Source organism: Ostrea edulis, chromosome 8 (genome assembly GCF_947568905.1).
Source record: "Ostrea edulis chromosome 8, xbOstEdul1.1, whole genome shotgun sequence".
Classification (NCBI taxonomy): domain Eukaryota; kingdom Metazoa; phylum Mollusca; class Bivalvia; order Ostreida; family Ostreidae; genus Ostrea; species Ostrea edulis.
The window spans coordinates 52,832,961-52,856,332 of record NC_079171.1 but is presented as its reverse complement, the minus strand read 5'-3'; the positions used below and the strand labels follow the sequence as shown (position 1 = coordinate 52,856,332).

At 35.1% G+C, this 23,372-nt stretch overlaps 1 protein-coding gene and 1 pseudogene across 4 annotated transcripts in view; one reads left to right on the top strand and one right to left on the bottom strand.

Annotated features, from left to right (window-relative positions):
• LOC125661392 (centrosomal protein of 152 kDa-like) overlaps nt 1-9,655 on the bottom strand; it is a 47,180-nt gene extending 37,525 nt beyond the window's left edge. For 3 of the 4 annotated variants that reach the window (XM_048893370.2, XM_048893372.2, XM_056146443.1), the window contains exons 1-2: nt 9,231-9,583; nt 3,609-3,788 (exon numbers count right to left, since the gene is read on the bottom strand). In XM_048893370.2, the coding sequence (XP_048749327.2) occupies nt 3,609-3,728 (120 nt within the window). In that variant the 5' untranslated portion in view covers nt 3,729-3,788; nt 9,231-9,583. Of the gene's footprint in view, nt 1-3,608; nt 3,789-9,230 lie in introns of all 4 variants that reach the window. The other variant, XM_048893371.2, reaches the window with a different exon arrangement.
• Nucleotides 9,656-12,507: 2,852 nt separating this feature from the next.
• On the top strand, nt 12,508-13,105 carry LOC125663353 (toll-like receptor 4; annotated as a pseudogene).
• Nucleotides 13,106-23,372: the final 10,267 nt, after the last annotated feature.

Sequence of the window (23,372 nt, the reverse complement as noted above, 5' to 3'; positions counted from 1 at the left end):
CAGTAATCCCCGAATCTACACTACCTTTATCAACATAGAATACAAATCACCAATGTCCTCAATAACAGCTGGGTGAACTTTGACCTGCAGATAACCTTGACATGGGCACCACTCCAACTTCTCACTAAGGTTACTTAATCGGAAAGGATTCAAGAAAAAGTTGTCATTTCCGGTGCCATACTGAACATCACGATACTCCGCGGAGGCCATCAAACACATTGAAGCAGGTGAACTTAATTCAACCGACTTTGTGCAATGACTTATGTCAGGGAAAATACATGTATGAAATCCAGCACGACTTTGTCACATTTTCCAATTGAAATTCAGGTTAGAATAGGTCCTCAGTAGCCCTTGCTTGTGGTAAGAGGCGACTAAATGGGTTGGTCCTTTGGATGAGACCGCAAAAACCGAGGTCCCGTGTCACACAGGTACGGTATGATAAAAATCCCTTACTGCTCAAAGGCTGTAAGCGCCGATCATGGGCCTAAATTTTGCACCCTTCACCTGCAATGGTTATGTCAGACTCTCCATATGGGTGAGAAACTCTTGAGATGCCCAGGACATTAAACAATATCCAATCAATCAATCCTAACAGTTCATCTGTGTTTTCTGTAATTCTCCAATTCTTCTTTTTTCACACTAATCTTGCAGCAAACACTGAACTGAATTCATTGCATACCCCAGCATCATTCACCAAAAGAAAAATAACCAATCATTCTCATTTGTACACTACATGAAATTTTACAATCATAACCTGGAAGGCTTAATTCAGTACCAATTGTCTCTCTCAAGAAATCTCTCTCTCTCTCTCCGTGTCACCTCAAGCACCAGGAAAACCATTAATACCCTATTCCAATTAGGATTCTTCCTACATCAATTGTTTTCTCTAGATTGCTCTTTCAATGCTTAGAGCATTATTTTTAATCCTACAAAGAGTTAGGAAAAGGCGATCATTTTGATTGAGCTCTGATGAATTAACAGGCATCGTGTTGCCGTGGTGTTGTCGTGGTGACTGCCGATACGACACTAATCCCCCGTAAGATCCCATCCTCCTGGACTGGAGTGAGACTGCACTGCCTTTGCACTGTGAGCCAATCAGGAATATAAAAAGAGCGTGTGAAGTTCCCCAAGCTCATCAGTGACAACTTAGTCATTATCACCAAACATCTGTTGACTTTCCCTGCGGAGCTAAACATATTCTATTGTTAAGATATTAAAGACAAAGGGATCGGGCACACGTTCCTACAACTAAGAACACCCTCTCGTAATGCCCAAGGTACCGGGGTTTTCAACATGTTTAGAAACTTGTACGAAATGAAATTGAAATACGGGGTGATTTTTGCAAGTGCTGAACATACATATACAGTGTATGTATGTGAGTTAAGGTAAGAGAGTCTACCAACATGATATATAGGGTTACTGGCTAGAGGACACTCGCGCCTTAAACTCGTCTCATTCACACAAAATGTAATGGCCGCACCACAAGGAGAATATACACTACTATCATTCTTATAAGGCCATGCTTGGAATCACAACATATAAATATCAATTGATGTAATGCAAATTGAAAAAGATGAATAATAAATCTAAATGTTTATTTAGCATATCAAAAATATAGGTACGGACACATGCATGTATGTTAATTTACAAAAACATGTTGCTTCTTGCATTTTGTATACACACGCTTCACAATCCAAAAGTCTCCAGACCACTAGACTATAACCAGGTAAAATTTGCTATGAACTGGTAAAATATTTCAACATTTTCCTGTATATAGTTATAAAAATATCAACAAAATCACAAAAATCTCTGGTAAGTTTTCAAAACTTTGGCAAAGTTTGCCGATAACTGAATGTTACATTCAGGTTCTGTATGTGTTTAAACCGTACGTGTGTGGGCTTCATTCAAATTCAGCACTTTCTAAAAGATTTTTTAAATTTCCATAGACCAAAATTAAATGGTTTTCCAATGTCATTATGAAGGAATGTGACACACATTATCATTCTTTTCCCCTGAGAATTCCTCATCTGTAATTCATATATATAAATTCATAATTCATCCACCATTTAGTTTTCTATACAAGGCACGAGAAAGAGATTAAATAGATAGAGGTTAAATATGTGCAGTTTGCCATCCACTTGATACACAATAATATATCCAATCCCAAAATCTGAATAATTTTCATGAACGTTAGCAGCTGTCATCACCATAACATATTATTAATTACCTAATTATTTACTTACATTTACTTTATTAATTACCTAATTAATCTAACTTCATTCTAAACACAAAATTCAAAATGAAAATGCCCAAATGACTGGAGCTGGGACGATACTGAACTAAGCCAATATATCATGATCCCCAAGTTGCGATACGATACAATATATCATGATACTTTGCATGTCATCAAAAGATCTGGAACCGATGGGTATCAGTTTAGTCAACTTCAATACTTCTCTGTAAAGGTCTATTTGTATGTAAAACAACTACTGAACTTCATGAGTACGTCCCACATCACCTCAGATCTAGAACCGATGGGCATCAGTTTAGTTAACTTCAATACTTCTCATGAGTCGGTACACTTACACAACAACGACTGAATATAAACAACAACCACTGAATGTAAACAACAACGACTGAATGTAAACAACAACCACTGAATGTAAACAACAACCGCTGAATGTAAACAACAACCACAGTATGTAAACAACAACCACAGTATGTAAACAACAACCGCTGAATGTAAACAACAACCACTGAATGTAAACAACCACTGAATGTAAACAACAACCGCTGAATGTAAACAACAACCACAGTATGTAAACAACGACTGAATGTAAACAACAACCGCTGAATGTAAACAACGACTGAATGTAAACAACAACCACTGAATGTAAACAACAACCACTGAATGTAAACAACCACTGAATGTAAACAACAACCACTGAATGTAAACAACAACCGCTGAATGTAAACAACAACCACTGAATGTAAACAACAACCGCTGAATGTAAACAACAACCGCTGAATGTAAACAACAACCACTGGATGTAAACAACGGCTAAATGTAAACAACTAAATTGTATATCATGGTGCACTCCTACCAATGACAAATATCCACAAACCACAACCTTTGACCATGTTGACCTTCATGTCTATAATCAAAACCAAAACTACAGGCCACATAAACACACATCTAATACATATAATAAAAAAGACCTCTTCTCAATAGTGACTTAATTAATTCAGATACGGACCTAATTAACCCAAAATACCAACCTTATTAACCACAGATACTGACTTAATTAACCCCAGACATTGACCTAATTAACTCCAATACTGACCTAATTAACCACAGATACTGACCTAATTAACCCCGATACTGGCCTAATTAACCACAGATACTGACCTAATTAACCCCAGACATTGACCTAATTAACTCCGATACTGACCTAATTAACCACAGATACTGACCTAATTAACCCTGATACTGACCTAATTAACCACAGATACTGACCTAATTAACCACAGATACTGACCTAATTAACCCCAATACTGATCTAATTAACCACAGATACTGACTTAATTAACCACAGAATGATACTGACCTCATTTTGTTGCTGTTCGTTTTCTCGTTGTAGTTCTTTTTCCTGCTGACTCTGAAGGTCAAGGCCATCAAAGTTCATCATACTAAGCCCAGTGTTGAGCGGGCTACGGTCTGTACTCATCTTGTACGTTGACCTCTTTCAACGACCTTGAGCTTCATGTTTCACATTGCTCATGTCAATCTAAAAATACACGTAAAAACACAATACTTATTGCATGTTTACTGCAGAATTCTATATTTAACATCTGATACCAGGGCTTGAAGCTAACTTTTTATGTCACCAGTCCAGTTGGACTGATGGGGTATAATTTCAACCAGTCCACAGAAAATTTTACCAGTCCAACAGAGTTTTCCAGATATAATTAAACATATTTCGTTAATGTTATTAAAATGAAATTAAACTCAATATGCCTCAGACAATATTGTAACACATAAATGTGGGATTTATATTTACGAATCAGATTCGTCCGATATCTACAGATCGAAGCATACCAAATGTGTGTATAAAATTTCATAAGTATATTTTCCAAAATGATGCTTTAGAAAATTAACCAGTCCCGTCGGACTGACTGAAACAAATGTCAGTCAGTCCGCAATACTTTTAACCGGTCACAGACTGACGGGCATATGTTAATTTCGAGCCCTGGATCATGTGGATACCATTCTACTTCCTAAATTCAATTGATATCCACTGATCATTGATAATATTTCTACATTTAGCATCAGATACCATTCTAGTTCCTAAATTCAAATTCACACTCCCTGAGTATTGATAATATTTCTTAATTTCCCCAATTTTCAAAAAAAAAAATGAATGAATGATTAAGTTATTATGGGGTGCATCATGCTCCATTTGTCTAATTTCACTTCTAAAAACAAACAATTTACTTATTGAATGTTTACCATGTTTACTGTACAATTCAACATAGGCATCTGATATTGCTCTACTTCCTCATCTAAATTAACACCCACAGAAAATTAATAATACTTCTAAATTTCCTGATTTAAAAAAAATATAAATTGATGATTAAAGTATCATGGGATGCATCATGCTCCATTTGTGACGTCCAGATAAAACCTTTGTTTGATTTTATTTTCAAAAACAAGCAGTGAGGATTGGTAGAATGAAGTACAAATGATTCCTTATATTTACACCATTTAATTGAAATATAAAATTGATACATGTATATTAAAAATACTGCATGCCAACAAATTGAAATACACCTGGCATTCCATTGTCCCTGCCCATTGATGTCATTCATTTTCAAGTGAGAAAGTATATACATGTATATGGGAAAATCAACACAGAGGGCTATCACAGAAATAACAAGGAAATGTAAATATTGTTAAAGCAATCCATGTTCCCTATATGTTCACAGTGACACAACCCCTCTCCCCATTGACCACAGATAATTTCTGTCTGACTGTTTGTTTACTTGATGTATAGCGGCTTTATATCTATAAGTCTAACTTCTATCACATAGTACCAATAACAGTTATAGTCCCATCATTTTTACTTGTACAGCAGTTTTCTAGATTACCGTCAAACTCTGTCACGATTCACTCAATCATGTACACAAAAATCCATGATGCATGTACAATAATGAAAACTTAAAGGCATAGGGTCTAAGATATTGGTGAAATTTTGCATGTTCCAAAAAGGTGGCGAAATTTAAGATCATAACTAAAAAAATCACAAAAAGTTCTTCAGAATGTTTGCAAACACATTGGATATGATAGTAATTACAAAATAATTCCCTGTTCTCATTTGCCTAAACTGGTACCCTGTTGACTTCACATCTCTTATGTTTGTGTGTATAGCCACCAATTAGCGGGGTACCAGTTTGATATATTGTCCTCCAGACAAAATTTTTATAAAGGGCTAAAACGTCAAAACGACTTCAATTTCAAAGCACTGCAGCGATAGATAACTCAAAATTAATACTACAAATTTGTATTTTGGAGTTCTTGCAAAATATTGTGCTGTCAATTTTTAGATAAAAGATAGACCCTAGGCTATGCCTTTAATCTTCATATGCAGCCTGAATAGTAAATCTATACACACCCCGTTGCCACTGTGTCACACTTAAAACTAAATTTAAAATGAAAGAGAATGTATTTAAGCATGTAACCCTGCATTGAACATACTGAAATTTCCAGTCTGACTGTGAAATGAATTATTAGGGGCTGGCTTTGGTCAAAATGTTGAGATTTCTAGTCTGACTTTGAAGTGAATTAATAGGGGCTGGCTTTAGTCAGAATGTTGAGATTTCCAGTCTGAATGTGCTCAAACATGCTATTTCACATGCACATCAACCTAATGTGTTTCTGCTTTGGAAACCTATATAACTGTATTTTCAATATAAACCATGATAAAAAAAATCATGATAAAAACAGCACATCTAGTTTTAGTTTTCACGATTTAAAAGGATTTTTTTTTTTGCTTATATTCAGGAAATAACGAACTTTACCCATGATGCTTGACCCATGATAGTTGTGTTTCTTAATCATTATCAACAATGTTGGTAGGGCTTGTGCGAAAATCCCCCCCCCCCCCAGTTCTGCAGAGGTATGAATGGAGTACGTTATAAATGAAAATATTATTGCAAGTTGGACTTCAATTGTATTTTTATTCTGACACATAAATAGGCATTACACAATCACACATTGGTAAAAGGATTACAATATTTGCTTTCATAAGAAATTCCACTATAAACACTACAGGTATTTAATTCTTCCACGAGAACTTGATCATGTTGATAACCCTGGAATTAGCGAGACCTTGAATCACTGGTTCAACATGAAAATTAGTACACTCCCTGCAAAATCAAACTTTTACGCACTTTCCATACACAAGTATTTGTCCATTCTCAATTTTCAAATACCGTACTTCAAAAAATTTTCATTGCATATACTTGTACTCAATTCTAACATTGCTAAATGAATTTTCTAACTCAATTAGATGTCTGGTCTTAAAATGAAGAAACAATCTTATATTTCCTAAATCCATGTAAATTGAGCAAAATATTGCAATTTATTGCATGGACATTTCACATCAACATTGATCAATCTATTGAACGTGCATTTGCTTTAGATAATACTTTTAAACTACGATTTAACTGAAAATTTTCTTTTTTCATTATATAAATACTAACATTGTCCATAAAAACTAAGTAATAATTTCAATGATTTTGTGAAAACAAGTCCTCTGACCGGTGAAACGATATACCGTTACCTTCATACATAACAAGACATGCATAGCTGTTCATTGTTATCGTAGATATTCACGACACAAAGTCAGGTCTCATTATAAAGAGGAATCAGTGTGCATTAAATGTAATTGTTGATAACATTAGTGATAGAATAACATTCTGACTGACGAAATTGTTACTTGTAAACTCAGCCCAGTGGTCTTCAGAATTTATAATAAAACAACAAATCATTACAAACTATACATAACAAACAAAGAAAACATCCATTTTCCACTCTTCCGAAATATATGGTGTTTTTAGGAACGTTCCTCAATCAGTTAAATAGCATTTTTGTTTTCAATTAGATGACAATTTCGAAGCTTTAGTTGAGATGCTTTTTTTTTGCAGATATAAAAAGTTTAAACACTCATTTTGTTCATTGTGTACTAAATATATATAGGAGAAAGGAGATAATCTGTGGCGGGACCGGGAATCGAACCTGGTACCCCTGCATTACTAGTCAGGTGCTCTAACCACTGAACTATCCAGGCTGATATCCACAGTCTGTGGATAACTACTACACTAATTACTACAATTTTCATTTTTTTTTTTCAGAGAAAAATGTGGATGAAAGAAATATATATATATGTATATCCAACATCGCCTCAGTCGCCTCATGTGTAAATATTGCATTGTATGAAATGTATCCACAGATAGGTTGTGAACAATATTCATCTCTTCAATAGATTTAACAGACAATCTTGTTAACATAAATCCTGAGCCCTGAACCGAATCTTAATGCCAGTCAGCATCCTCACCAGAAGTTAAATTACACAGCAAACATAGTGTTAAATCTAGGATCTAGAGAGGGCACACATATCATATGTTCAAAAGGGCACTTTTCGTCGCGGTAAGACAATTTTGGGGCACTTTCATTGTATCATACTATGATAGTAATAGAATGATCATTTAGCCTCTTTAAAAGTTAATACAGGTCTGCTGCCTTGATTTTAAAACTTTCAATCAACCTTGTGAAATAAAGAACAATTATATATTAACAAATATCTTTATAAAATTTATAGAAAAAAGGGCATGGCGCAATTAACAGTCTTTACGAAGACTCAGTGGTCCGAAGACCAAGGCCAGTGAATTTTACGGTCGGGTCAGTGAAAAAAAAAATCAGGAAGTCTGATGGGCTTGTAGACTTTTTGTAAGTCACATTAAATATAATGTTGGATTTAGATATTCTAAACGTCTTATTTTACTTATATTACCATCAAAATGAAAATAAATCAATATAAAATAGCACATTTATAAAGTAAGTGTTTTGACATCGTGGTTTGTTTATTTCTTTAAAGTAAAGAACGACAACTATACTTGTAATTGTCAAGATAACTTGTACTTCATCACGTGAATAGTCAACGAACAACTTCTTGAAACAACAAAAATGGCCACGTTCTGTATCGCACTGCACACCGGTAACTGCTGCTTTATTGCATTATCAAATTAAAATGAACTTCGTCAATTACAAAATCTCTGATTTTATGCAATTTCTATAGTTTATAGAATTAAGCAATCGTTTACATTTGATGTTGGTAGAGAAGGTTACTTCCTAAGGTGCACTTGGACTGTTTTCATGTTTGTGAAAAATACGTGAATTTGTAGTCTTGCGGAGAGAGAGAAAATACCATGTACGGTGTTGTTTTTCTGGTATCGACAGAAAGGATGTCTTAGGGTGGATATGAATATGAGTAATAAGCATAGTTTCAGTAAATTAATTGTACAGTTTTACAATGCATTCCATAATGTATGTGATAAACATGTACTATGAAAATTTGGGGGCCAGTAAATGTCACTGTGGGCCAGTAAATTCAGACAGTTCACTGGTCCGACTTGCCAGCAAGTTTTAAATATTTTTGTGAAGACTGAAATAAAAAGGGCATGGCGCCAGCCAAAAAGGGCATGGCGCGGCACCATGCTAGTTTGCTTTATATTTAACACTAAAACATTGAAATCTGAAGAGATCTTAATTCATTTACTGATTCCTCCACTTACTATGCGGTCCACATAAAAATATCAGATTATGAGACATCTAACCAATACACAGTCATTGAATCCTCAGCAAAATCAAAGTTAACAAGATATATAGTTCAAAATAGACCTGTTAGCCTATTGAAGCTCTTTTGCTAGATATTTTTGACCAAAATACTAATGTCAAATTCATATTGTGGCATCAGTTTACAAAATAAATCTTGCCTTTATATTACAGTTATCTCTAGCAATCCCCTCCCTTCTCTTAGATCATGTAGATTAAAAGATTCGAAGGGAAATCGGAAAATTCTCTTGAACATGCTAAAAACTTTTCAATATTGAACTGTGCAGAATGTTTATACAGTGTTATATATGCCATCAATGATATTGGAAAACCTTACCGTGCCGAAAATAATCACAGCTTCGACCAAAAACAAAACCCATTCGATTTCATACAAACAACAAGTCGTGCTTCAACGTGAAGAGTTTTAAATCCCAAAGTAAATCGGACACTACTCTGCATGTGCTGACATGTTTTCCGTGTCGCGGTTAGTCGGGGAAACATTCGCCTCTGTTTATAAAGGTCGTGGTTAAAATCGATGATTTCTCTTGTTTGTAGTTTGTAGTATATAAGTATTCCTTAAAATAATTCTGTAAGTGAATAAAAGCTAAAACCAAAGCATAAAATGTGTGCTTACATCTCGTTTCTCTTCGAAGAGAGCGCCATTTGACAACATATCCCATAGTTCCTTCTGACGGAAAGAAAGGAGTGTAACTCTTTTCCCCCCGTAAAATAGAGATGAAAGAGTTATCTTTCGTGGTTCACAATGAGTGTGGTGATCAATCTCATAAATCCCTTAAGTAATACAAAATAAAGAGTTGGGCAAACACGGACCCCTGGATACACCAGAGGTGGGATCAGGTGCCTAGGAGGAGTAAGCATAGTAAGGAGTGCCAAGGATATCCTGATTAAGTAAACGGAGTTATCCGTAGTCAAAATCAGTGTGCCAAAAACGGTCTAACAATCGGTATGAAACTTGTTATGCAGAAACGGCAGTTTCATTTTAAAGTGTCCATCGCTTTTCCTCTGAAAGTGACCCGTTTCAATAGAAAGTGTCCGTGATGCCTACATACCGTGCATACGCCATGTTGTTTTCAATGTTTTTATGAAATTGCATTAAACACATGCTAGCCGTAATATGCTATATAGGTTAAAATGATATATTTAACGGTTAAAAGACTATAATTCCAATGTTATTTATTACAAGTGTTTTGATTGGACAAAAATAAAGCTGAACAAGAGTTTATACATCAATAAATCCGAAAACGCGATGTATTCATACACGCCTTAAAACAAATAACATAGTGCGGGGAAACTATTCAAATTTTTGCAATTGTTAATGAAGTGAATGAATTGGAATTATAAGAATCAAACATTCTTTTTGAAGAATTTATCGATGTGTAAACTCCGGCCATTTTACTCACAAACTTAACATAAAAGTGATTCGCACTTTTATTCAGTTTGTGAGTAAAATATCCGGAGTTTACACATCGATAATTTTTTCAAAAAGAATGTTTAATCCTATAATAAACTAAATCGGTCATGTTTGTTTTTCTTTCGTTTTTGCATTTCTAGTAGAAAGGGTATCTTTTAATAGATATTTCTTATTATACTTTATACTTCAAAAACGTCTACATATATATTCTTAGCATTTTTCTTATAAAATACGGATGTATATTTAATTGCTGTTATAAAATTTTGAAATTCATTTCAAAATTAAGGATTATCTCCCTCATGCATAGCTCTTATCCTTGGACGAATTTGGCTCCACTTTTTTGGCACGCTGTTTTTGGCTATATTTAGATCTAAAAGTTATTTCGGATTTCAAACATTTCGGTTGAGCATCACTGAAGAGACATTATTTGTCGAAATGCGCATCTGGTGCATCAAAATTGGTACCGTATAAGTTTTACATTATACATGTAATCATCATCATAATCATCGTCTCATCACCATTATTAAAATACATGTATTCATCTAACATTTTATTACAGAAATGGAAACAAGACGTTTGGTCCCAATCTCAATGTTGATTGCCGTTGTTATGGGAACAGAATATAATTGCCCATCAACCCAGCAATGCACGTGTACATCACGGGGAAAGAAAGTTTACGCCGACTGCTCCAACCGTGGTCTCCAAACGTCACCTACTTTTCCTGATGATGTCATTGCCATAAATTTTGCCAGGAATAAATTTTCGGAGATGCCCCAGAATCTTCCTAGCACATTGATGTACTTGGACATGTCCCATAACAATTTACAGCACTTAAACCAATCTTCACTGTCCAGGTATGGACAACTCAAAAACTTCAGCGTTTCACAGAACAAACTCTCCGAAGTTCACATAGGCACGTTCAACAGGAATTCAAAAATTGAACATCTTGACGTTTCGAAGAACGATGTTCTCACCATTGATGTCATATACAACATATCGATGGACCTGAAAAATTCAAAGAAGATCGAAACGCTGAATTTCGAAAAACTTCATTGCACTTATGGAGCGAGTCACATAGTCACTGTTGACCATGTCGTTAATTTGAAACAAACTAATTTACTGGAACTTAATTTAGCATCAAACAGAATAAATAGTTTGGAATTGGGTGTGCTCACGTCTCTACCGAGATCTTTGCGTATCCTTAATTTGTCAGATAATGTGTTGAGCTTTGGACTGTACATCATGGAGTTCGCAATTTTGCACAATCTGGAGATATTGAATATCAGCTACCAATCATCTTTTCATCAAGTCGGCATGGATGGCGATTTCTTTAAAAAAATGCAACGATGCACGAAAACCTCCAATGTTTAGACTGGATGCGCATGTCTCAGGAACTGAGCATAATAACCAAACCATTCCATTAAGCGAATCCCGTTTAGGAAAGGATAATGTTGGAGGGTGGATTAAAAATTACACGATTTATTTACCTGAAAATCTGCGTTATCTTTACTATCATGATAATATCCCCTTGGAAAGAAAAACAAATTAACGCACATTTTTGGACAAAGAAACATCCTATACGAGTTGATTGGCCCAATGACAGGCATGGATAATGTTCAATACATTGATTTATCTGGAAACTTCTGCCGCTACATTGAAAAGTCTTGTCTGAAATCTCTCAGAGCTCTTCGAAATCTAAATCTGTCAAACAATGCACTTGGGCAGGTGTTTGAAAAAGACACCAACGGCGAACTTTTTTCGGAACAATATCAGCTGACGTCCCTCGATCTGTCTTCTAACAGAATCGTTAGACTTCCTGCGAAAATATTTCAAAATAATTACAACATCATATACATGAATTTGAGTTATAATTCTATGACTGAGTTTCACGTACAAATTAATCACATGAAAAGTTTATCCTTGGTTGATTTATCTTACAACCATCTGTCCAGTCTCAAATCATCCACCAGAGACGCTTTAGATACGGTATCTCGTGGCAGAGTAGTGCACGTCAATTTAATTGGAAACAACTTGAAATGTTCATGTGAAAATTTGGATTTTCTGAAATGGATGCAAGACTCGGAGACACTTAAATTTGTGTTCTTTGGAAATTATACCTGCGCATTTGGAAATTCATCACATTTCCCTATGACTGATATCGATATCCTTTTACAGAGCTTGGAGAAGAAATGTTCCTCATATACACTTGTTATAGTGGTTATGACGTCACTAATCATTATTTCAACGACTTTATTACTAAGTCGCATTATATATAGATATCGATGGAAGCTCCGTTACATGTACTATGTCGTCAGAGAAAAATATCAAGGTCGTGTCAACATCGATGACGTCAATTGTCCAGGTTCATATCGATACAACGTGTTTATTTCATACGCGGATCTTGATAGAACCTTTGTGATCAGGCTTGCTAAAATCATTGAGATTTTATTCCAGGGACAGGAATCGCTGAAAACATTACAAACGCCATTCACAACAGCAGACAAACAGTCTGTATTATGACGTCACATTTCCTAACATCTTACTGGTGCATGTTTGAACTTAACATGGCGCGAATGGAAGCGATTTATTCTCGTAACGGTGAAAATGTTCTGTTTCTAATAACATTACAAAGCAGAGTTATGAGAGATCTTCCTCTTCATTTGATGGACCTTGTTGAAAGTAAATCATATTTAGAGTACCCGGAAGGAGAGAAGGAAGAAGAAATTGTAGCGTTTAGAGCCAAACTTGGAGAGACATTAAAATCCCGAGATGATGTGTAATCGTAAAGCTTTTTAACATATTGCAGATATACGTCAAAACAATAGGGTTGATAATCTTTGAAAAGCATTTCAAACTCACCAGACATTTTCATTCTAGGGTATACAGTGTACATGTTGTGAAAAGGTAACGATAATCAAGTCTCATACCTCCTATTAAACGTGCGAATCGACAGAGTACAAACACGGACACCTGGACACACAAGAGGTGTCTTGGAGGAGGAAGCATTCCCTGTTGACCGGTTACACTGTAGTGTGTTGAAATCGTGAATGTATGTATAGTTTAACGTAAACAGCTGACAGTGTAGTATCATGTCTTGAGTAAAAGAAGTATTTGCTGTCTGAAGTGTCAAGGATTGATCACCCCTTATTGTCAGAGGAATGAGAGCGAGGCTCCTAGTGAACGCGTCTTCCACCACCACAATTTACGGGTGTAGATATTTCAGCACAATTTCCCGTTGCTATAGACTACTAGTACCTTTATTTGAGTTCTATGGCCAAGTGTAGATTCATGTAACATACATTAGTATTTCATTTTTAAAGAGCTTTATGTATGTATTAATTGTATCGTGGTGTTTTTCCTTTTATAAAAACTGCATAATAACTGGAGATAAATCAGTGGGCGTAACCATTATTTGCATATCTTTTAACCTGTGCTGTGTAAATAAATTATAGAACATCATCTGGCAATTCCTTTTTGAAATTGGTAAGGTTCAAATCAAAATTCACGAGATCTAGGCCCGCGGTCGTGTCGATATATATCCATCTTGTATGTATCATTATTTCGCGAAATGTGTGATTCATAACATGCTGGTGATAAAATCAAATCCTCGTGGTCATCGTTGAATAAAAATAGTGCGCGATGAACATATTCAAAATACTCATGCGATCTCATTGGGATAATTAAAAATCACGCAATAACCACTGGTCATACGACAGGTACTATTTGGTAATGATACAAGTAAGTTAAGCATGGAATATTTATTTCGGTGTATTTTGATTTATTTGGACGAAGGGCGAAGACTCGTGCTTCACACTCATCACCAACCTTCGTTCAAATAAATCAAGATACACCAAAATAAACGTACCACACTATCCCTTACTTGTGTACGTTAACTGAGATTTGTGATAATGTAAATTCTTTGAGAATGTATTACATTTTTTCAATTCTTACATTGAACAGGGATTGTAAACATAGACGAAAACATGGGCATCTGTAAAGTGCGAAACGATTTGAAACAAAATCTATCGATTGTATCTTGTCCGAGAATTTTTTACTCATATGGAGACGTCACCAAGATCGGTGAAGGGCTTCTTTAGGCCTATGCTCGGCGCTTACGGCCATTGATCAAGGGGGGGGGGGGTGTCTTTAGCGTGCCACACCTACTGTGACACGGGGCAACCGTTTTTAAGGTCATCTCCGACGACCCGTAACATTCACACCTGATGCCGAGCTTTTGGCGATGGAACTGTCACTACCTGTTTTAACGACTTAGGTCTGTCGCGGCCGGGATTTGCACCCCGGCCTTCCGCATGCGGGGCGAACGCTCTAACATCTTGGCCACCGCGGCGGTGCGGTCGGGATTCGAACCCTGGCCTTCTGCATGCGGGGCGAACGTTCTAACCTCTTGGCCACCGCGGCGGTACTCAATCTAACGAAACTGTATAACCAAACTCATTAACTGTAATAAATATGGTAATATGGACGAGCATCCCGGGGCCTATGTGAAAGTTATCACATACGTTTAGTCTTTTGAATTGACTGGTACATTTTTAAGCGGTCCATCAGTTAGCATCAAACACTGTTTGAAGAAGCTGGTGTCTGAGAAAGTTGAAAAGATGGGAGACGTAACATCTTATTTTTATTTTTAACTGATTTGGTGCGAGTACTTTCAATTATGGAAAAATTATATAGTGTCATATTATGTGTTGTGGATCAAGGCACTAAGGTTAGAGGGGGCGGGGCAACTTCATTAGACAGGGAATCCGGGGCGCCTTAAGGCCCCAGTGGGTCTAGGGGCGAAGCCACCGGAAGCTCATGGATTTTACAGATTGTATAGGGCCTGAGATACCTCTCCTATGTAGTCATTTTTATTATTTTCTGTCAATTTTAATACGGTGAAATTAATAACATTGCACAAAGTTTGATGATTTTTTTAAAGTAGAAGTTCTCCCAATAGAGTAGAATATTTTGTCATTTATTTCTCCAACATCTATTTTTAAATTTTAGGGTGCGCGGGTGCACCCCCCCCCCCTTAAATCCACCACATTATATGAGTACAATTCGGTAAGATATTATTTGAATTTAGAAATTAATGTTGATATGCAGTAAGTCTAGAGACAAATCTATGAATCGGGGTGTTGCTATAACGGGCAACGGAACACGGACATATCTTGTGTAATGATATTGGTCATGATTTTGTAAAATCAAAAGCAAGGGGGGGGGGATTGCAGAGAGAACGGGAAGTCATACACACAATCCACCGTTTCATATACTGCATACTAATGTATATGCATCTTAAAATCATCATAATTTATTAAGAGAAATATTAAGCAAACACGCATTTTTTTAAAAATAAATATAATGTAAAAGACTTGAATTATAATTCTACTTTTCAAATTTTAACACTTTTTACTGGCTGTCACCATAAAAAACGATTTCATGAACCTAGTCAAAGAACGAGAGAAGAAACGACCTCCCGGAATCAACACTGAACTGAACAAGATGTACATGTGTTTGTGAAACACAAATGCCTCCGATAATGGTCAATTCCAAAGATGGCCAAGGTCACAAGGACAAATAGCTTGGTACCAGTGAAATATTCTCTCAAGGTACGTTAAACAATATTCAATCAAGTATATTTATGATTCGTTTTCATCATTTTTATTTTTTTAAACAAAATTATGTCACAATGGGTGAGTGGGCCGGAAAATGAGAAATCCGGGAAAAGATTGTTTGTTTTGAAGTTTTCCGCCACACTCAACAATTTTTCAGTTAATATCTGGTGGCGCCCAGTTTTTGTTGGTGGAAAAGAGAACAATGTATCTGGGAAAAGACCACCGATCTTCTGAAAGTAAACTGGGAAACTTTAATTCTCACTTACCGGCGAGAGCAGGATTTGAACCCGCGCCGTCCAGAGGTGAGAGGCCGGGTGATTTTGAGCGCGATGCTCTAACCACTCGGCCACAGAGTTTGATTTTGGAGAACAAAGGTCAATGTCTCAGTGACCGAATATAGAATGAAAATTTCAGAAATATTTGGTTTCCGGATAACTCAGAAAGTTTAAATCCGAATCAAATGATACATAAAGATATTGTTATGTACCAGGTAAGGAAGATCCCTATTGATTTTGGAGAAAATAGGTCAAAGGTCAAGGTCACAGTGACCGAAAATAGATTGAAAATTTCAGACAAATATGGTTTCTGATCAGTATATTGCAACTCGAAAAGTTAAAAACTGAAATTAGTTCTTCACAATTATAAATGTGCGACATCATTCCTGACTTTACAATGTATCCCATGCAACTCGGCTCATGCACCCCTTCGTGCATATATTGATTTTTATTTTCAAAAAAGTGTTCCGTTTGAATACCCACCATTCCAATTATGAGATTATCCCCCGTTTCCGGTAATTAATCAATCATTACTTGAACGGTAACCCTCTTATGCCCTTCATGTAACTAAACAGTGCTATCTCATAAAGAAATTTACATGTGCTGAAACTTGGCACTTGGTAAGGCTAGCTTATCAACCAGTTTCTTCGCAAGTCCCGCACGTGTCGCCTAGCTCTTGTTTATCTAATGGACGTGTTGATCTCCCAAGTAAATTATAGTTTACATCTAAGCTTTATCTCGCTCTGTTTTTACCCCTTCCCAGAACTAGTGTACATCTGTAAGTAGGTGTGTAAGTCTAACAGGCTGACGCCATGCTACAATGTTCACCTCTTTTCATATCTTCAACAATGCAACAAAAATTTGGGAAATTTGTAGTAAAATTTCTATGCCATGCTTATAGCGGGATTTGAGCTGTAGGGTTTCTTTAAATTATGTTTTTACAACACTGTTCATTTGACACACTGTACGAAATCACCGCCATTTGTTCATTCTGTTAACATCTACATACAAGTAAGTGCAATAAACATTTTATTTACTTATATATTGTTTGAAGTTTAATGATAATAAATCTGGTAAAAGTAGATCAGATACTTACTGTGAGTACCATCGTTTTCCCCGGCTTTGTCACCCCCCCCCCCCCCCCCCCCCACCACCACCACGATTGTGACAGTATGTTGTTTCACAAATAAAGAAAAAAATATTAAAATAAACATGCTGAAAAGGACTTGAATTACAATTTAATCCTTTCAAATTTTACACGATTTAAACATAGTTGCATAGCATGCTGATTAGTAAATGTCACATTATTTTTAAAATATTATCTTTGAATGGGTTTTAATCATATAAAAGCTTTTAACAAAGAATATACGATGGACATAATCGAGAGAATTAAGGTTAATTTAAAAGTATATACAACTTAACCCAGCATTTTAATACACATCAAATGATTGATTGATTGTATATTATATTGTTTAACGTCCATCTCGAGAATATTTCACTCACTTGAAGACGACACCACTGCCGGTGAAGGGCTGCAAAATTTAGGCCTATGCTGGGCGCTTAGGGCCATTGAGCAGGGAGGGATCTTTATCGTGCCAAAACTGCTGTGACACGGGACCTCGGGTTTTGCGGTCTCATCCGAAAAACCGCTCCATTTAGTCGCTTCTTACGACAAGCAAGGGGATACTGAGGACCTATTCTAACCCGGGTCCTCACAGGATTAATGAACTTTGTTTACATTGACAACGTGCAGTACGGATCAACATTTGATGTCTGCATGTTCTAGACCATTTTTTAAAATATGTTGCATAAATAAACAAGTCAATGTTTCAATAATAAAAATTAATATCTGTGATAAATTCAATACTTTAATGGATATTTTTTTTTAAAGAAATGAATGTATAGAATGTTCAAGTCTTGGGTTAATGAATTATTGTTTTAGCTACGTTTAGGCCTTACAATTATGTAAAAATAAATAGATAAATAATAACATCTGTATATGCGTATTTATTACTGGAAATTAGCGCTAGAATCAAGAGTTATAAATCTACTCAAAATATCATCAACATATATAAATCTATACACACACTAGCATCGTTTGTTTGTTTGATTTTTTTTGGGGGGGGGGGGTAAATTTATATTAAGTTTGTATTCATTTATCTCCCAATATTGTTTGACCGCCGCGGTGATCTAGAGTTTAGAGCGTTCGTCCCGCCTGCGGAAGGCTGGAGTTCGAATCCCGGCTGCGACAAACATGTAGCGTCAGTTCAATCAACCTTACGCCTGCCTATCTGCATTTTTAAAAAAAAAAAATGGCAAGGTGCACAACACGCCCCTCCCCCTCCCACGCAAAACCTGGTGTTTTTTTCACGTGTCAGTATTATTAAAATGTATGAATGCTAGTTACATTCAGTTTATAAAAGGGATACAAGTGAACAAGGCACAGTTATCTTGTTTTCCGTTGGTGATGCACCTTTTTATTTTCCAGTGCTTGGTTGATTGTATAGCGAGAATTTCTCACTCATATGGAGACATCATCATTGCTGGTGAGCTTTTATATATAGATTTTATCGGGTTATAGCCAACGTATAACTTTTAGTGGCTTCCACAAGGAAAATAAATGGGAAATTTGGATCTAAAAAGGACAATAGCAGTACATGTAGCGAACAGTCTTTAGAGAGTGCGGAGGTGAGCGCTACTCTTGCGGCTACGAATTCAGTGTTACACGGGGTCACACCATAAAGAGGTTTATCCTCAACATAGCAATAAACATGTCCTTTATATTTGAGACACATGCTCTATTTTGTGCTTAACCTTTTTCTTTATTATAACTTAATGATGTCTTCTTCACTTATGTTATTATTGTAATATATGTTACATAATGTACCTAAAAACAATACAATACACGATACGGCATTTCCACCCGAGATTGTATCAGAAAGAATAGCGTGAGGGAAGGTCATCACGTTCGACTGGTTCTTTTTCCACTAAAGTATGATTTTACGTAACAATTTGAAAGTATGTGTACTTCAGTGATATTTTCATGTAAAATTAAAATAAACCATATATATATATATTTATATTTTGAACTTAATAAGTCCATATCATTATCTTCCCACCATTTTACTCCATAATCACATTGTTTTGTAAGTTTTCCCTCTAAATTTATCTGATTTCTGTAATTTTCAAGAATAATTCTATTTTCATCCCGACCCGACCATGGTACAAACTCTCTAAACCATAGTCAGTAAACACGTTTTACAACTAAACCACCACCATTTTTATCACTCAGTACAACAGTGTATCACTCTTGTCATCAATGTAGTTTATCGATACTTGTTGTTTTTGCATGTTATTTGTTTATGTAATATATGTCTCTTGATAAAGACGCGGGTTGCGTCGAAAATTCGAGTTTTAAATAACCAACAGTGTCGTGGCCTTTTCAGTGCTTATATATATATATATATATATATATATATATATATATATATATATATAGTTCAAGTTATATATATATAGTTCAAGTTAAAACAGGTGTACATTCATTGGAATCTTCATAATGATTTAAATCTGTCTAAATGTTTTGGTGAAATTAAACAATTTTTCAATGTTGGCAATAAGTAACCCATATCTAACCAATCATTTACAAATTAAAAATACGTGTACACGTAAGTGGAAAGCCGTTTTTGCTAGTTTAATATAGACGATAAGTGAATTAATCATTTAGGCGACTTTAAACACATTTATTTCAATAACCCAGTCAAGAAATAAATATAATTTTGCAACGTAATTTTCAGAACTCAAGATACACTTCACATCTATGAAATATTAAAAAAAATAATGAATAACAACCACAAAATTGCCTGAGAGAACATGGACGTCAGTTAATTTTACGCTGTGAAATTGTTGTTATCAGACTTATAAACTCTGCATGTATCTTTTTGCACTCCTATTCATAAATCATTTTGTTATAAATTCATGAAGAAGTGTCGCATAAGTATTTTGAATATGTGCTGTTTTCATGTATAATGTATTGTTTTCTCTTTAATTACATTGTAAGTCATTATCTTCAATTTCGACTATCGTATTGGCGCGCTCCAGCGATTATCGACAATGTGTATTGATAATCTCACTGTCGGCTTATCTCCTCCCACTAGTTATTTTAATCCCGCCTACTGGGACCGCTTTTTAGTTTGTTTACTGGGGCTACTGTGGGACTGGACTGCTGTGGGACTGCTTTCTGTCAGGTTGGGTCTGGTTGGTACTGCATGAATCCGCAAAAATTATCCTGCATCAATTAAAAAAACCCAACTGCATATCATTTTTGTATTTCATGAATGAATAAAAGTAATACATGTAAATGGAATAACTTGAACCCTAATCAGACGCAGCTCTAATGTTGATTAGAATTTTTCTGTTAACACGCTTGATTTGTTTTGAGAGATATTAAGGATTATCTCCCTCTTGCATAACTCTTATCCTTAGACGAATTTGACTCCACTTTTTGGAACTCTGTTTTCCCCTATAATAGCTCTAGCAAGTTTATCGTTATTTGGAATTTCAAACATTTCGGTTGAGCATCACTGAACAGACATTATTTATGGAAATACGGATCTGGTGCATCAACATTGGTGCCGTGTAAGTTTTACATTATAAACTTCGAGGTTAGTTTAAACAATATTTATTCGTAAATAATTCGATAATGTTTACAAACAATGTCTTATACATTAAACTTCGAGGTTATAATATGAGCATGAACTTCAATCCCAAATTAAGAATGTTTTACATTAATCTTGGAAATAATTTTCCAAAAAATATATCTACATCACACCGAGTTTACTACAGAAATGAAAAAAAAAAATTATTCTGCAGAAACGTACTTGGTTTGAAAATCAGTATCAAAACAGTTAGCGCTCTTGTGCAGCCGGTAAATATTATATAAACAACATTAAAAGGGGACGATACTCTAAAAACACAGCAACCCAGTGGAAAATTGTGATATTCAGTATAAATAAACAATTTTACCGTTGCAATGAAAGATTGTCCAATAAAGATTTTTTAAATCAACGTATTTTGGGGGAAATATGTTGAAGTTTTAAAAGATAATTTTAGATGAATACGAATTAATTTCATTTTAAATATACAACAAATACACCACTCATATAGATATGTTTTCCCGGAGGGCATACGTTGTCGGCATTAGGGTTTATTAATTATTGCGGGAAGTGGCATTGATCCTCAAGATATTTTTTAATCCACCTAATTGCTGACATTTAATTACAAGGATCACTCAGTCTGCCATCTGTCCGATGTTTATCCAGTACTACTCCAAGTGGGACGCCCGTCAAGTAATTAACGAATACTACAGGTAAGACATCGGTGATATGAGTCGTGATAATTATTGGGTTTGAGTCCTTGGGTGAGCGTTTTCTAATTGGCCGTGACAAATATAACTGTTACGGCTTTGAATTTCCTCAGTTGACGGTTACTTTCCACCAGGAGAACTTCCCTGCAGTCTTGTAAGTATCTGACCAAAACCCTCAATTGGATTTGTATAATTTTTCATTCAATATATAAGAAATAATTCAATGTGTTAGAATAGCTATCAATTTATGAATTTACACCGAGACTTAAATTTCAAAATACAATCTAAAGTTAACAGACAATGTGAGACACGGTAGCTTGTTTCCATTTTAATTAATTTTACTTCATAATACAATCTCGAATATAATCGAATATTAATGATAATTATGTTTTATATACATTAGAATGCGTAAATTTTAAGTAATTACTATTTCTAAAACTGATTATTTAAAAAAAAAAGAATATATAGAACGTTGTAGGTTTTATTTATCTAACATAAAGTTATTGATATTCCGGACTTGGTGACGATTGTATAGATAAAACATCGTATTGTCCAACAAAATGTCAATTGACTCGTTTTACTACACGTTTGAATAATTTAAAACATTGAAACAGGATACTATTAAGAAACAATACCTTGCCTGTCATCTTTGTAAACATAGAGAGTGAATGTACTAGGTTCGAAGTAAATAGAGATTTTTTTTTTTTTTGTGTTTACTCTATTTCCATACAATAGTAAATATCGAAACCGGCTTCTAATAATTTCGAATTTTCCAAAGTACATTTAAAGCTGTATGACCCGATGTTGATGTATTATTTTTGTACATAATTACTTTAAAGCAGATTAATTACTTTATAAAGTTATTGACTTTCCCTTAAAGACCCATCTCATGACCGTACGGTCATTATGTTTTTTAAACATTAGAATGCGTAAATTTTCATGACACTCAAAGAAACACACAGAGACAAAAGGTGGTAGAAATCTACCTGTCCCTGCTCTTTTATAGTTTTGATATACACAGGACCTGTCTCAGTGACCTCTGCAGAGTTTCTGTGGCCATAGTTTTGAATAATGGTTGTATTCCTAAGGGTAGCTGACACACATTCTACACCCATCCCCCCTCTCTCTCTGTCATTGACTCAATGAATAATTTCTGTTATAAATATAGAGGTATCATAAATTGATGACATAAATTATTTCAATAGGTTACAAGTTTTAGAAATTATTGTGCAAATCATTGATTGATTTCTGATTGTGTAATTTATAATACATGTACATTATAATATATGCACATGTACATATAATTTCTGTTATAAATATAGAAGTATCATAAATTGATGACATAAATTACCTTGCATGTATTTCAATAGGTTACAAGTTTTAGAAATTATTGTGCAAATCATTGTTTGATTTCTGATTGTGTAACATGTACAGGTATATAGAGGGGAAAACATTACAATTATATTGAAATTGCATATTGTTCAGGGGTCTTTTTAAAAACAATTGAATTACAAGAAAATAGCAGTTGTGGACAGGTCATTGCTATCAAAACTCAGGTTACATGCTTGAAAACATCTGCATGTAAAAGAAAACAGTGCGAATATTATTTGAAAAGTAAATATAGTGGCTACATATATAAACCATCCCATAAATAGACCCACGCGCGTCAGGGAAATCCCAACATGATGTATTAACTCATACGCAACTGTCTAGTTTTAAGTTCTGAAAGAGCGTAAAACAACGAATTACTAAGAGGTATTTGATATTTTTATTTCTATTAAAATTATGGTGC